Here is a 14,395-nt window from a genome sequence, read left to right as displayed (position 1 = left end):
ACAGAGTGATCCTGGGGATTGAAGAACCAGGATGGCAAGTAATTATTGGGTTGTTGAAGAGGCAGTGTTGCTGGTGAGACCTGAAATAAAATGGCCAGACCCCCTCTGAGGGAGCCGTTTCCATAGTAACCCAGTTAGAGGAGAAGAAAGGCAGAGCAAGGCAGCAGAGAGTGACTGTGTTTCAATACAACAGCTTTTAGATATTGAAGTATTAAATATTTTTAATACAGCTTTCATATTGCTACCCTGTCTCTATATCTTAATTCCTTCTCCTTTCCAACTGGTGTAGATTTAATTAAAGAAACTAATAAGGCTTAATGGCTTTTACCCGGACTCACCTCATGAGTGCACTACATCTCTAATAAAATGGTCAGTGTCGCTATTTCTCAGCGTTCAGTCAGTAAGAAGCGTTTGATGAGACGGAAGAGAGCGTGGCGAAAGGTGAGAATGAGTAGGATGTACAGAGAGAGAAAGCTGCAGGCCCTTGGCAGCATATCAGAGGACATGTCGAAGAAAGGCAAAACACACACACACACACACACACACACACACACACACACACACGTACAGAGCTGGCATATGCAGAGCAGGAAGAGCACCCATCCCACATTTTTACCCTTGCAGGCTCATAAACAGACAACAATGTGCTTTTTCCCACCTTTCATGATGGATAACCAAGTTGAGTTGAACATTAAACCGTCTTTAGTTTTACTGTGCTTGTCTGATCAAATGAAGCAATCCCTCATGCCATTAAACTGGCGTGAGTGCCAGGCTGGAAACACGAATCTGACGTTTGAGGAAAAAGCTGGATCAGAGCGGGGAATGTTATTGCGGTTATTGAATCGACTCCTTCTGTCACAGATGTTTTATTGAATTAGGCTCAAGACATATCCAGAAGGTGCTGTTTGTTGCTACATTATTGTGTAACTCAGATCTGTAGTGTTAAATATTCTGTTGTGCTTTTATCTGTATCACAAAGAGAATGTATTATATTTATTTAAATTTTCTGAGGAAATTTGAGCTTGAGCTCACTGCTAATCGTGCTTAAAATGGAATAGTGGAAATTTTTACATATTGCTCTTAGAATATTTTAAATATTTGCAAATTATTCTACGAGCAAAATTTCAGCAAATTAGCTGAAGATCTGCACTCGAAATATTACAAAGACTTGAAAATTACGAAAATTATTAAAACTGTTTAAATTTTCAGTAACTACAAGTAGAAAGTGGCTGCTGACAACAATTTCCAAAGTGAAAATGACAGTTAAATGGAAGGGAAGCTGAAGTGTCAGTTAAACTGCAAGAGCTGAAAGAAAGTGAAGCTTCAGCCGAGCTTCAAGCATGGAAAGTAGCTGAAATGTCAGTTTTGTGTGGGTGATAAATTGAGCTGGATGGGTCAGTTTTAGTGTCCTTAAAACAAATTTGCCGCCTTAAGTGTGTAAACGGAAGATCCCAGTTAAAGTGTAAGCACTGAGAGCAGTGGTAGTAAATTGTATGTGAACGCTGTGGGGCTTAGAAGTGCTGAAGGTTTTGTTGTAGTTCAAAGGAGAAGATCTGAGCCCTGACGGATCGAAGTGTCAGTAGAAGTGTTGAAGCATTGGAGGCAGATGAACTTGGATTTATAACAAGAGGAGCAACAAAAAGTTAAACATGTAAAACAAGAGCAATATTGAAAATCAACGTTAAAAAACACGGATGTCCCAAATTAGCTAAACATTTTTGAAAAATGAAGTTTCTCGGAACGATTAATCATATTTAGTCCTTGTGATTTCCCTGCATGGGGACACATTGACCCTGCCTTGATTCAAAATGACCTAAATTGTGTTGTGCTCCATCTGCTTCGATTTTATTGAGCAAATGCAGGATGAGTGAACTGAACGTCAGCACTGTTAACTTCCGTGATCATTCACAGACGCAGTAAATGACTAATCCAGATTTATGAGGGGAAGACAGGATGCTACTAAGAATTGTGAGAGCGCGACAGAAAATAATCAACAGTGAGATAAATAAAATTAGCCTCAGGGGAAAACAATAAGTAAAATAATATAAATATTAGAATTAAAGTAATAATTAATTGACCAAGCAGTCTAGTTTTGCTTATACCACATTAATTGGCAAGTTTTATGATAATTAGCCTTGAGAAAAATATGAACCCCTCCTCATGACACCTGTTTTGTTCACTTCATGCCTCACTGAGTTGCAGTTTGAATGTATGGAAATGATGTTAAGGTCCCTCCTGGTGCCGTTAACTTCTGTATACAAGGTGCAAAGCTTTTTAATGCACCCAATGAAGTGTGTGACATAACAGGTGTTTCCATAGCTGCAGGATAGGCAGGAATAATATAGCTGCTGCACGTGTTTTTTATTTATTTCTCTTAAACTGGGCTCACAGCACATTTGTGCTCAGCCTGTTACACTTGAATGATTATGCAACCCACATATACAATACTGAGACTCACTTTTCAGCAATCACACAGCACCTCCTCTGCTGTCTGACTCAAAAACATGCGCTGGCCAGCCACCAAACTCCAATAGGTTACACACTGTTACGTCTAATGGGGCGTGGGAGAGCATAGAAGTAAATAACATCTCCTGACTGCACGCCAAGCACTTCTGGATACTATTTACCACCCATGTTCCCCTGGCAATTCTTAAGTATCTGTCAAAGTGTCTATTGGGTTTTACAGCGCATCCGTTTAGATGTTTATTTACCAGTACATCTGGCGCACATTTATCTGTCAGTCGAGGAATCTTTTAATCTGTAGTGGTGGGCCCATCAGACGCTACAGAACCACACTGGAATTAAGTCATACAATAGCTCTAATGATACCGATCGCACATATTTACGACGAAAATGTGTATGATAGCTGTAAGTAGCTGTAAGCCACTGTACATTCCAGTATAATGAGCTTATTTAGACTTGATCATCGTGTAATACTGAGCTTTTTGTAATATTCACTGTCGAGAAAGACCATGGCTGAGAGATAAATACAAGTAATGTGTATGAAATTGACATAACTCAAAGTACAACAGTGGACAATAAGAAAAGTCATTGCCTGGGTCTGATCGCCATTAGTGTTACTAACTTGTGCAAATCGCCACCCTTAAAATCAACCACAACTGTTATTTCTCACTTAGTCAACATTATCACATCATTGCAGAGATGCGTGAGTTTAATGTGTGTACGTTGTGTGGGAAAATAATCTTTCTCTGAAGAATGGGTGGAGTGAATTTTCATCTTGAATGACAAGCTTCCAGTTTTGGGGCCCCGTAGTCTGTCAGTTGGAAATGATTTCAGCTGGGAAGATGATCAGAGGTGCGTTTGATGTTTGATGTCGAAGGCAGTTTGAGGGTCGAGTAAGTCGAACCAAGCGCACCTGTCTGCATCCTGATGAGCCAAAAGCTTAAGGTTACTGCAGTAAAAGTATTGCACTATTATTTTTTTGGTCATTTGAGTCTTTTTGAGAACATAAAGAATGAACAACAGGAAGGCAGAAATTGTATTGAATCATGTCTCAGGTGAAGGGGGAGGTGGATTGTTTCAGCTGAAATGTGCTGTACAGCAACATTACGTGAACGGTCCCTGGCGTCTCGACACCACAGCCTGTCAAGAGAAAGTGCTGAAACATGAAAATCAGCTCTCAGCTCTGCAGCTCGGCCTCTATACGAACATAAAGAGAGGAAAAGTTTTAAGAAAAAGGGAAACTTTGCTTTACAGTCATATCAAGCTTGTTGATTTTCATCTAAACCACAGATCAGAGAACTGATACTCATCATTTCTGTAGCAGTTAATAACCACATGATACTGAATAGTGTGTTGCACATCAACAGGAAATGAGTGGCGGCAGGAAGTGTGTCACTTAGCAAGGTGTTGTTAAAAAAACAAATTTCTTGGCTGAGACCACTTTTGAGTGGTCTTTACCCGGATGGTCTGTTTTTAATTCTTACTTTTATTGTAAAATAAAATGAAACATAAAAAACCAACAAAAGAAAATGAATAGATGAAATAGAGTAAGAGAATAGACTGTCACCAGGGGCAGCGCTCACGTTCACATATGAAACAGTTGAAACAGTATAGATGGTTGTTCTGTATCTGCAGTGGCAGTCGAAATACAAGTACTGAACGTAGATGAAACGGAGGTTAAATTAGCAGGGCTTAAAGTTTAACCTTTACCTCTTTTCCACCAACATAAGACGGAATCTGCTTCAGTTCCTGCGCCTAATTTTGTAAATTTCAAAGCATTTCAACAGTAATTAATTGGTTTAGAACCAAGAAATAGCAGGTTTTCTGAACCTGAAGTGTGAACAACATCAGTGGGCGTTTCATACTCTACATGGATGGAGAATGATGAAGAATCCAGCGATGGAGAAGTCAGCGAGAAATTATTGAGGGGGAAAAAAAAGCGGGCAGTGGTCATGTGAAAGCTGTCATTTTGCAGTATATTGATTTCCAAATTATAAACCTTGCATATTTGTTGGAAAATATTGCATCTTATTACTCATTTCTTTCCCATAAACTGGTGAAATGCTCACAGTCGTAATAAGGGATCAATGTCAGCATCAATATCAAGTTAGCTGTGTAGCTCAACCTTTCCTTGCCTTTACTCTCTCGCTGTGAGTCTCAGAGGTTGTATCTCTCAGCCTGTAAGCTTTCCTCCCCGGACACTCATCCCTCAGCCCCCCCCTCCTCTGCCGACAGAAAGCAGCCGCCGCCTCTCCTGTTTCCTCTCTGAGCCAGGGTTTACAAATTCCCTCTGATTTACAAGGTCATAAAACTCGCCTCCTCCTTCTCCTTCTCTCCTGCTTCAATCAACCTCTCCAGCTAAAGCAGTTATTTTATAACTCCTTGAGCATGTGTTCCTGTACAAGGCTGGCTCGATCGATCTGCCCCTATTTTCACGTTGTATGTTTACAGTGCATATGAATATACATGTGCTGTCTGAAGTCGTGGATGGTAAACTGTCTCGTGATGCTATCAGCAACAGTCATAACTTCTGTGTACTTCAAAGTACTGACAGCCAGGACGGACCGACACACTATCATTACATGACGGAAAAGAAAATCCATATCAGATCTAAAGCTGGCGGCTTGCATGTGGTTCAACTCATTTATTCCTGTTGCTTTTTGCCAGGGATGTGATTTTTACATCTTTAAGCCTGTCTCCAGGTTCCTTTTAAACAGGCTTTGCTGTATTCTGACCCTGTTAGAGAGGATGCAGCCATGCTCCAGAGAGCATCTGGCAAGTCATGTCCTCTGACCGTAAAGCTTTGTGTGGTGACTGCCTCGAAGGGTCATGGCAGTCTGTGTTCCTCTCCTGCTCACACAAACACACACACACACACACAGCCATTCAAGCGTTCACAATAAACACATCACACACATCCTGCTGCCTGAAGAGACCTTGTGATGTTTTTCTTTTAGTTGTGTTTCTTTTCCCTCCTCTCTAGGCAGTAATGCCTCGCATGTACAGTACATCCAACAGCCGTTACCTAAAGTGTTCATTATAATCCATATTCTAATTGACGTACTTCACAAGAGAGTTCTCCTGATGTCTGAGAGTGCAGTCATGGGTGTACAGTGTGAACAGGAGGGCGCTCAACAATGAACCGGTCAGATTTTGGTGGTCAGAGGTCATACGTTCAGGTCACTGTGACCTCGTCTTTTACATTCTTATGAACGGCATATCTCAAAAACTTTCACAAATTTCTTCAAATTAGGTACAAACGTTCACTTGGACTCAAAGATGAACTGAGTAGAATTCTGTAGTCAAAGGCCCTACAGCATAACAGATATCCCAAACTATTTAAGAAATGAACATGAATCAGTAGACTACATTTGAGTTATTGTGTTTTTAAGCCTCACTTCCAGGCAGGTTAACATATAGAAATATTAGTGTTAATATTTTTGGACTATTGCAGTTACAAAGTGTCGATGTCTCAGCTCTCCTTGTTCATGGGCTCTTTCTGACCTGCACAACCCGTCATAGATTTTTCAAAATGTGTGCTAGTGTGTGTGTTTGTGCCGCCTTTTCAGGTGCCAACCAGCAACTTTAATTTCTAAATCCCCTCACACACACACACACTCATAAATTCCAGCTCAGCTCTCCTGAGTGAAAAGATTACAGGGTAGTGATTTCACCTTCTAATTAGGACTTCATCTCTCACGCACTTACACACACACACGCAAACACACACAAACACACACACACACACCCAGCCGCTTTAGTTACAGCAGACTGGCTGGAGGCATCTGATAGCCAGGCCTCCAGGGACTCTGACAAGCGGCTACCTGAAATTTAAGCCCCAGAAGGAAGCACTGAGGTAGACACACATATACACTTACACACACACACACACACACACACACACACACACACACACCCACCCACACACACACACACAAAGTTAGAGCAGAGACATGTCCTGGAGGCAGAGCAGTTCCAAAGCAGGCTTGTGTGTGTAGGAGTTGTGTGTGAATTTGAAACAAGTCGCTTTTAACAATCATGAGGCCGTGTTGCCCCATGGCTATTGAAACTATCGGTAATCGATAATATTCCAGTTTGTATGAGTGTGTGTGAACATACTTGTGTCTTTGAGGCATCCTGTCATTATCAGGATCAGAGGGGGGGTCTTAAAAAGTCTGTGTCCAGGGTGAGAGGGGTCGGCCACAATTCTACCTGCCCTCCTCAGGGCCCTGGAGGTGGACAGGTCATTGTGAGATGGCAGGTGGCAGCCAGTCACCCTCTCTGCAGCACAGATGATACGCTGCAGCCTTTTGTTGTCCCTCGCCATAGCTGCAGACTGTGATGGAGGAGGTGAGGATGGACTCGATGATGGCACACAAAGGGTGATGGGGGCAGGGGCGATCCTTCTGAAATCCACAACCATCTCCACTGTCTTCAGAGTATTAAGCTCTAGGTTGTTCTCACAGCACCAGGTCATCAGATGTTCATCATCCCCACCAGAAATGAGTCCAATGAGGGTGGTGCCAGGTGAACTTGAGGAGTTTGACAGACTGATGACTTGAGGTGCAGCTTTTTGTGTACTGGGAGAAGAGGAGAGGAGAAAGAACGCAGCCTTGAGGGGAGCCGATGCTGATGGTTCTGCTGTCAGAAACATGCTGCCCCAGCTTCACCTGCTGCTTCCTGTCAGTCAGGAAGTCTGTGATCCACCTGCAGGTGGAATCAGGCACGTTCAGCTTGGAGAGCTTGTCCTGTATTGTCCTTATGGAAAAAATGGTCAGCTTTCATCTATACTGCCTCCCTCAAGGGCTCAGCTTTAAGAGCTGTACTGAACGTGTCCCCCATATGGCTCAGTCTGTGGCAGGTACAGGACAAAGTGAAAAAGACACTTTTTGCGCTGCATCTCAGCAGGAAACGCAGGGGAATATTTTGTGTGCGAATTTGGCAGGGTTATATGGCAGTCATGTCCTCGTTTTTAAAAAATCAAAGACCTGCTGTGAAAATCTCAGTGTAGGGACCATCAAAGGCCTTTTTATTATGCAAGTAATGTTTCCATCCAAACTGATTAACTTATTTTTAAAAAGAAGCTCTTGTGGGGCTTCTATGACCAACTTGACAGCGAGTGCCAAGAAACTGAAAAGATGTTCAAAGTAAACACATTATAGGCCAGCCCAAGAAACCAGTGGCCTAATATCTAGAGTTGATCAACATTTTTAGAAGACTTCATCATTACATTTTTATGATGCCACATATTACTGCACAGTCTGCAGAACCCCAGCTCTCTCTCTGTCTCTCATTGAGTCACCATTAAAGTTGTACAGCATCTTTTATATCATTAGTAATTCTGCTTCGGTACAAACTGGACTGTTGTCACATGGACTGAACTCTTAATCCTCAAAACACACGAGAGAAGGCAGAAGTAAAACACAATCACTGCAGTTAATTATGGGAAACATAGAAGGTGCCCTTGAAGATAAAAGTGCACTTACAGGCAGAGAAAAACAAATTGAAACATCTGGGGGGTTCATACAGATATATACATGGTTTCAAGAAGTTTTGGAAATCCGAGGATCTCCATCAGGGTGGACATAATTCAGACAGACTGACGTCACCTGTTACGTTGTATAGGCATACAAAAAGAAAATACAGGTTCACAGAAAGTAAACATTATTAACTACTGACTTAACAAGGCATCTTCCCGGTGTTCCTGAGAAGTAAAAATGAGGGGTTGTGCAATAAAAAGCCAGAACCAGCTGAAATTTAATATAGAACTGCAAAGATGGGGGCCAATAAGAAGCAAGAAACTTCAATAGAAAAAAGCCAGACATCTCTACTGATATTGATTTATCTGTTCCAAGAAAATGGAGAGAATCGAAGCCCAATACTGAAACCTGAGTTGGAAACGTGAGCATTTCCCCTGTAAGAGTTTGTCTCAGAACATAGTCCCCGAATAACTTCAACTGTGTTTGAAGTTTAGTATCACTACTTAGTACAGCGGTCTCCAAAATTCACCTGCCCTGGATAAGGTACAGTCTCAGGATTTTCAACCAGCTGTCTATTACCCTCAACTGATTTAGATGTTGTTTAGTTTTAGATGTTTTTTGCCTCCTCATTGAAGATTTTCTCTCACACCTTTAGATGAAGAGTTCAAAAATAAATAAATAAATAAATAAATAAAGTCTATAAATAACTAATTCACAAGTGTATAGTGTGGATCACTCCTAATCAAGAATTTAAAAAAACTGAATGTATGTCTTTGTTTGTTCCAGGACAAAAAGAAATACCTTGACATCATCCACAGCTATATGGAGGTTCATGGCACCGTGCATGGCACCAGCACTGTGCACCTACCAAGCTATGTCAAAAACCACGGCATCCTGAGTGGCCGAGACCTGCAGTTCCTCCTCCGAGAAACCAAGGTGAGTCAGCCCAGCTCTGAATTGTTTCATATGAAAAAAATTACCCTTCAGTGACATATAAGTGTGGAGGTACAGTGCTTTTTAGATGAGTATGAAAGCCACAAACCAGCTCCCACGCTTTGACATTTGCCATGCCCTTATTTATTTGAAACCAGCTCTGAATGTCCCTCTAGTTTAATCACTGTGTGAAACACAAAGTTTCCCAAAACAAAATTTGAAAAATTTAAATTAAAAAGAAAATGTTAGGTATGCTATGATAAACAAATGACCAAGCTTGAAATGACGGGAGGCCCATTTGGTTGAGCAGGTGCACCATGTAGAGAGGCGATATCTTTGTCATCACCTCTCTTTCATACTTAACTTTAATCTATTGAGGAAAAAGCCCCAAAAAAATCTTTTAAAAAAATGCCAAGCCAAACCCACTGTGTCTGAATGCAAAGAGTAAGTAATTTGCAAAGTAATTTAGAAACACATAGATAAAAAGTAACTTAAAAGACAAGTTTAATGTTGTTTGGTAGGTAAAAGTGCCTTTGTGAACTCTGACCTTCTTCTGAAAGAGCAGAGGGGCTGTGGTTTGTCCAAGTCCGGCCTCGGTCCAGGCGTCCACAGAAGCACTTCTCCATTCACGTCATAACTTGTCTCTCGCTCTCATTACTCCAACCACACAAGGACACTGCCACAGAGACTGCAGCCAGGCGTGACTGTTCGTGTGAAGCGAGCTCTCAGCTCAACACACAAATGTTCACAGAATGTTTGTTGGGCTATTTAACACAAAAAAGCTTTGTTTTGTGGCGGAACTGAGAGCTGTGAAGTGGAGAGCATGTTTCCTCACATTGATGTTAGACTTTCCATCTGCTGCAAATCCTTTACTTCAAATTACAATTCAAATGCATGATATACACAAAAACAACAAAACAGGGAATGCAAACACATTTTGTAATCAATTACGCCTGAAACAGATCAGTTTTATCTTTGTGGTTTTATCTTGGGACATGCAGTTGGCAGTTTACAATGATAGCTGTGCCAGATTTAGGATCCAAGATAAAAATTTCCTCTTTCCTCTGCTAAGAAGAGGTGAATTTACAGCTCACATTAATTTAATAACATACATTCTCTGGTTTTTGTTTAATATCTAGTGTCGAAAAAAAAAGTTTTATATTCTTCATCCATCATTATAGTTGTTAATAGTGGCCCACTGTCTCATTTTCAAAGCTAAATTCTCTTCAGGGAATTTCATAGTGACATGATATCATGCTAAAAGACTGAAGCTAAAGCTGTTCGCTCCGGGCAACTTCTGTATAGTTATGGTTACAGGATAATATCATTATTGGGAATTCTTTTGGCCCCAATAATTGTGAAAAAAGAATCTGCCAGCCCAAGTTCGACATGTTTGGCTGCTTAATGTTGGAAGAGGTGATGTGTTTAGGGCAAGGACTAACCGATGTGTTTGGCTAATGCAAGTCTCTCTTGAGTACAATTAGCTGGGTTTTAAAAATTCAATTAAGAGTAAGACAGAGCTGCTAATTTTAGGCAGAACTCTGATAGCATCCAAGACCAGTTTCCCCACAGTGAAGAAATGCTAGTTGTGAATAGGGCTTCTGTTAACCTAAGCTGTAACCCTACAAAATAAGAGTTGATGTCGTGACCTTGAAGGTAACGCTGTGTTACTACTGCAGGGAGTGAGTTTTCACTAAATTTTGTGGAGCCGCTCATTGCCATGGGGGAACAGAATTAAAATGACATGGTCCCCAAAAAGCAGCCAACAATGCCCGCTGAAGGTGAAAACCATCATTAGTGCTGGCATGGAAAGATGGAGTCTGTCTTTTGGCTCCAGTCTGCATCCTTTTCAGAAGACTAAGGTGGGAGGGAGCTTCGATTTCTTTAGCCGTTGAAACCAGATGCCTCCTCATCAGAGCAGGGAGGGAGGAGACGCAGAGAGGAGAGAGACATCACACGAGAGCCGGGGCAGAGATACACAGTACAGAAGAGCCATAGATCATGATTCAGACAGTTCTAGAAAAAAAAAAGATGGATTGAGATTTAAACCTCCGTTTGTACTGAAAAGATTCTGAAGAATGCTTCAGCTAGAAAAGGATTCTTGGGGCTGGCAGATCCAGTGCTGCACTGAGCTCCTAAAACCAAGAATCCAGTGATGTTGGAGGCACTGAAAGAGAGAAGCAAAGGTGTGTTAAGAAGTGGAGCACTTCATTAAAGTGTTGAAAACAGTCTGCTAAGGACTGGTGCTGCAGAGCGCTGCACAAAGAGTCAATTTAGATTTGGACTGATGTAGGGCGGCAGGCTGAGATCTTCTATATTCTATATAACTTCTATATCTCATTACAGGTAGCTTTGCATGGAAACTTCCATAGAGAAATGGCCAATTAAATCCCACAACACCCCAACATTTTAGCCACATTGTTGTTTAAAAGTTTCCAAGGCAAACGGGAGGTGTTTTCAACAGGCACCGTTTTCACAACACATTCAGTGTTACCTGCAATCAGACTGCCGAAGCTAATTGGCCCCCAGGGGTTTAACTATTGACTCAGTGTATTGTAAAAACTCTATGAGTGAGGAGGCGCCTCTGTGAAGAAGAGGAGCATGTTGCTGTCGGTATCTGACATTTGATTTCCTCTCAAACAAAAACTTCCTGAAATAAACTCTGACGTTCAGTTCTGTAACACGGGAATAGTGTCAATGATCAAACCGCTCAAGTGCGGCAGAGCTGTGCAGCATCATGTTGTACACTGATAGAGTCACAGGTTTTTTGATTTTCCTGACTTTGCTCCACGTCGTATGTCTGTCGAACACTACCTAGTTAATTGCCTCCTACTGTCTGCCTAAGGTGTATTTATTTTGTCTCTTTCCCACTCCTTCATGCAGCTCTTCCTCCATCTAACACACCGTTATCGTCATCATATTCTGCACAATAGAAAACAAACGCATCCTGTGGCAGGTGCTGGTATTAGCAATACTGAGAACAAACAGCCCAATTAACTCTGAGTTGTTAAACTCAGCAACTGCCATGTTTTATGCAATGTGGCATCGCATGAGAGTCATGAGACTATCTGATGGTGGAGCACAGTAGTGAGCTGGTTATTCTTTGTTTGCACAACAGTCAGTCTCGTCAGCTCATAAACTTTACAGAGACCGAGTCAAAGGTAACTCCGGCGCCAACTTGTGTGCTCTGCAAAATAGTAGATACGTCTTTGTGTGAGTCCTTATGTTTGTTGTCTTTTTGTGGTGTTTTTTACTCAGTGGAGTGTTTTTTAAGTTTCTCTTAACTTTCCCTGATTGGCTGTGCCATATAATTATATTCTGTCTACACTGTGATTGAGACTAGGTATCATCTTTGATTTTGAATAACATAGTAAGTGTTGTATTTTCCTGGTTTAAAAGGCTGCGTATTGGCTGTACCAACTCAGAATTATGTCAGTCAAATTGGCTGTTTAATACGAATATTCTACTAATATGGGGTATCGGACCCCCTGATATGGGCCGTCGGTTCCCTGTACGACCGGTGCCAGAGCTTGATCCACATTGCCAGCAGTAAGTCAGACTCGTTTCCGGTGAGGTTTGGACTCCGCCAGGGCTGCCCTTTGTCACCGATTCTGTTCATAACTTTTATGGACAGCAATCTTCACGTAATATAAGAAGACAAGCCAATGCGTGCTAATTATGCTCCTAGAGAAACAGTCGACCACTATTTATAGAAGAAGAGGACGAAATGTCTCCATGACACTGAACATTGACTGACAAGAACAAAACAAAACCCGACTGCTCGACTTGAAGAATCTTAGGTGACTTAGGGGTCTCTGACTGATCATTCAAATCTTTTGATTTAATTTGACTTAATTGTCAGAAAGAAAAAATAATTTGTCTTACATCCCAGGACGTCAACTGTTTCACATATATACAAAACAAACACACAAACACCACAAATTGTTCCAAAAGTGGGTTCAGTGCCCCAAATTACTCATTACCGATTGCATTCAATGTTTGACCCTGACTGCTTAGAAGCCAAACTCTGATTTAAAATGTTTACAGCCTGAGGAACAAAAACCTCAACCTGTTCAGTCGAGCTTGTGGGACTTGAAATCTTCTGTGCGATTGCAAAAGCTATTCTTCAAATCTTGGCTGTGTTACAGTAAAATTGAGTTCTTTTCAAACTTACCACACTACTGTGGCTGTTCTATTATTTGCCTTTACCCACTCAGTAATTACAGCAATATTACCGATGATTATTTATCAAAAATGTCTTAGAATAAATATTTTGTGAAAGCACCAATAGTCACCCTACAATATTGTCACAATGCCAGTATCAAGGTGTTTATTAAAAAATACTGTGATGTTTAATTTTCTCTTTATTGCTCAGCCCTACTTCCACAGACAGACAGCTGAGAGACACAGAAGCTTATGTGAGCTTTTACTGTAAGAACTGAACTACTGCTGGTATCCAGTGATAGGAAAATGATATAATGTCAGAAACACAATATGAAACACTGTTTCTCATGCTAGTCGAAGAACTACCCAAGATCTTATTCAAAGTGAAAATAGCCTCCTAACAAAGGCGGCGCTCCTGCATTTGAGTACCATTGTGATGCCTGAAATGAAAGCTTCATTACTGTATGTGTGGGAGTGGCATGCACAGACGTGCTTACATTGCTCTCACATTTGAAGAGGAGGAAGTTATTGCACTTGCAGTTGGCAGTGGTTTCCTGTTAGGATATAAATGTACACTAACGCAGGACGTTTGAACGGGGGAGGACAAATCAATAGAACAGCAGCTGTGTATGTGTGGAGCATTGGATCTTATAGGCGTACGGTCCTTTGTGTACCACACTGAGACAGAAAATGGCTCTAATACTCACAAGCCACAATTCTCATTGATTTCTCTGTGTAAATCTATGACAGTCACACAGAGGAGACGCAGGCGTCATGCATTCATTTCTGCTACATCACTGCTTCTCCTCTCTCTGTGTCCCCACTCTTCATCCCCCTCCCTTCCTCACTCCCTATAAATAGTGGGCAACTGTTTCTCTGGGAGCTTTTGCATGCACACACAACATACACACACACATACAGGAAAAAGAAACGGTTTCTGCTGCCACCTGTGGGCTAAAGTCTGTCGCTAACAAGGCTATAGGTGCTTACCAGAAACATGTTAGTCATGTTTACATATGAGCCCAGGTCTGATTATTCATACAGACATGGTCCAGCACTTTCTGTCAGACTTTGTGTTCTGCTTCATGGGCAGATACACACACACACACACTAGCCACTACAAACACACACACAGAGTGTCCATTGTAGCCATCCAGCTCCAGCTCTCCAGTAAATGAGCTTGTTGCTCCCACCACCTTTACCTCCACCCTCCCTCCTCTCTGTAGTTCAGGGTGACTGTCTCACGCTCATGTGGACAAGCTGCCTGTAGTTTCTGCACGCTACAAATATTTGCTCTTCCCATCCAGAAGGAGTAAACTTGTTATTCAAGCCCCTCTTGCTCGTTATATGTTCAG

At 41.6% G+C, this 14,395-nt stretch overlaps 1 protein-coding gene across 2 annotated transcripts in view; it reads left to right on the top strand.

Annotated features, from left to right (window-relative positions):
- Nucleotides 1-14,395, top strand: part of mgat5 (alpha-1,6-mannosylglycoprotein 6-beta-N-acetylglucosaminyltransferase) — a 105,662-nt gene that overhangs the window by 79,184 nt on the left and 12,083 nt on the right. For both annotated transcript variants that reach the window (XM_042512919.2, XM_042512918.2), the window contains exon 12: nucleotides 8,730-8,879. In XM_042512919.2, coding sequence (XP_042368853.1) covers nucleotides 8,730-8,879 — 150 coding nt within the window. The remainder of the gene's footprint in view (nucleotides 1-8,729; nucleotides 8,880-14,395) is intronic.

This window comes from Plectropomus leopardus, chromosome 24 (genome assembly GCF_026936395.1).
Source record: "Plectropomus leopardus strain MGB_pleo_1.0 chromosome 24, ASM2693639v1, whole genome shotgun sequence".
Classification (NCBI taxonomy): Eukaryota; Metazoa; Chordata; class Actinopteri; order Perciformes; family Serranidae; genus Plectropomus; species Plectropomus leopardus.
Note: the sequence above shows the minus strand (reverse complement) of the source record. Positions and strands in the feature narration are given on the sequence as shown.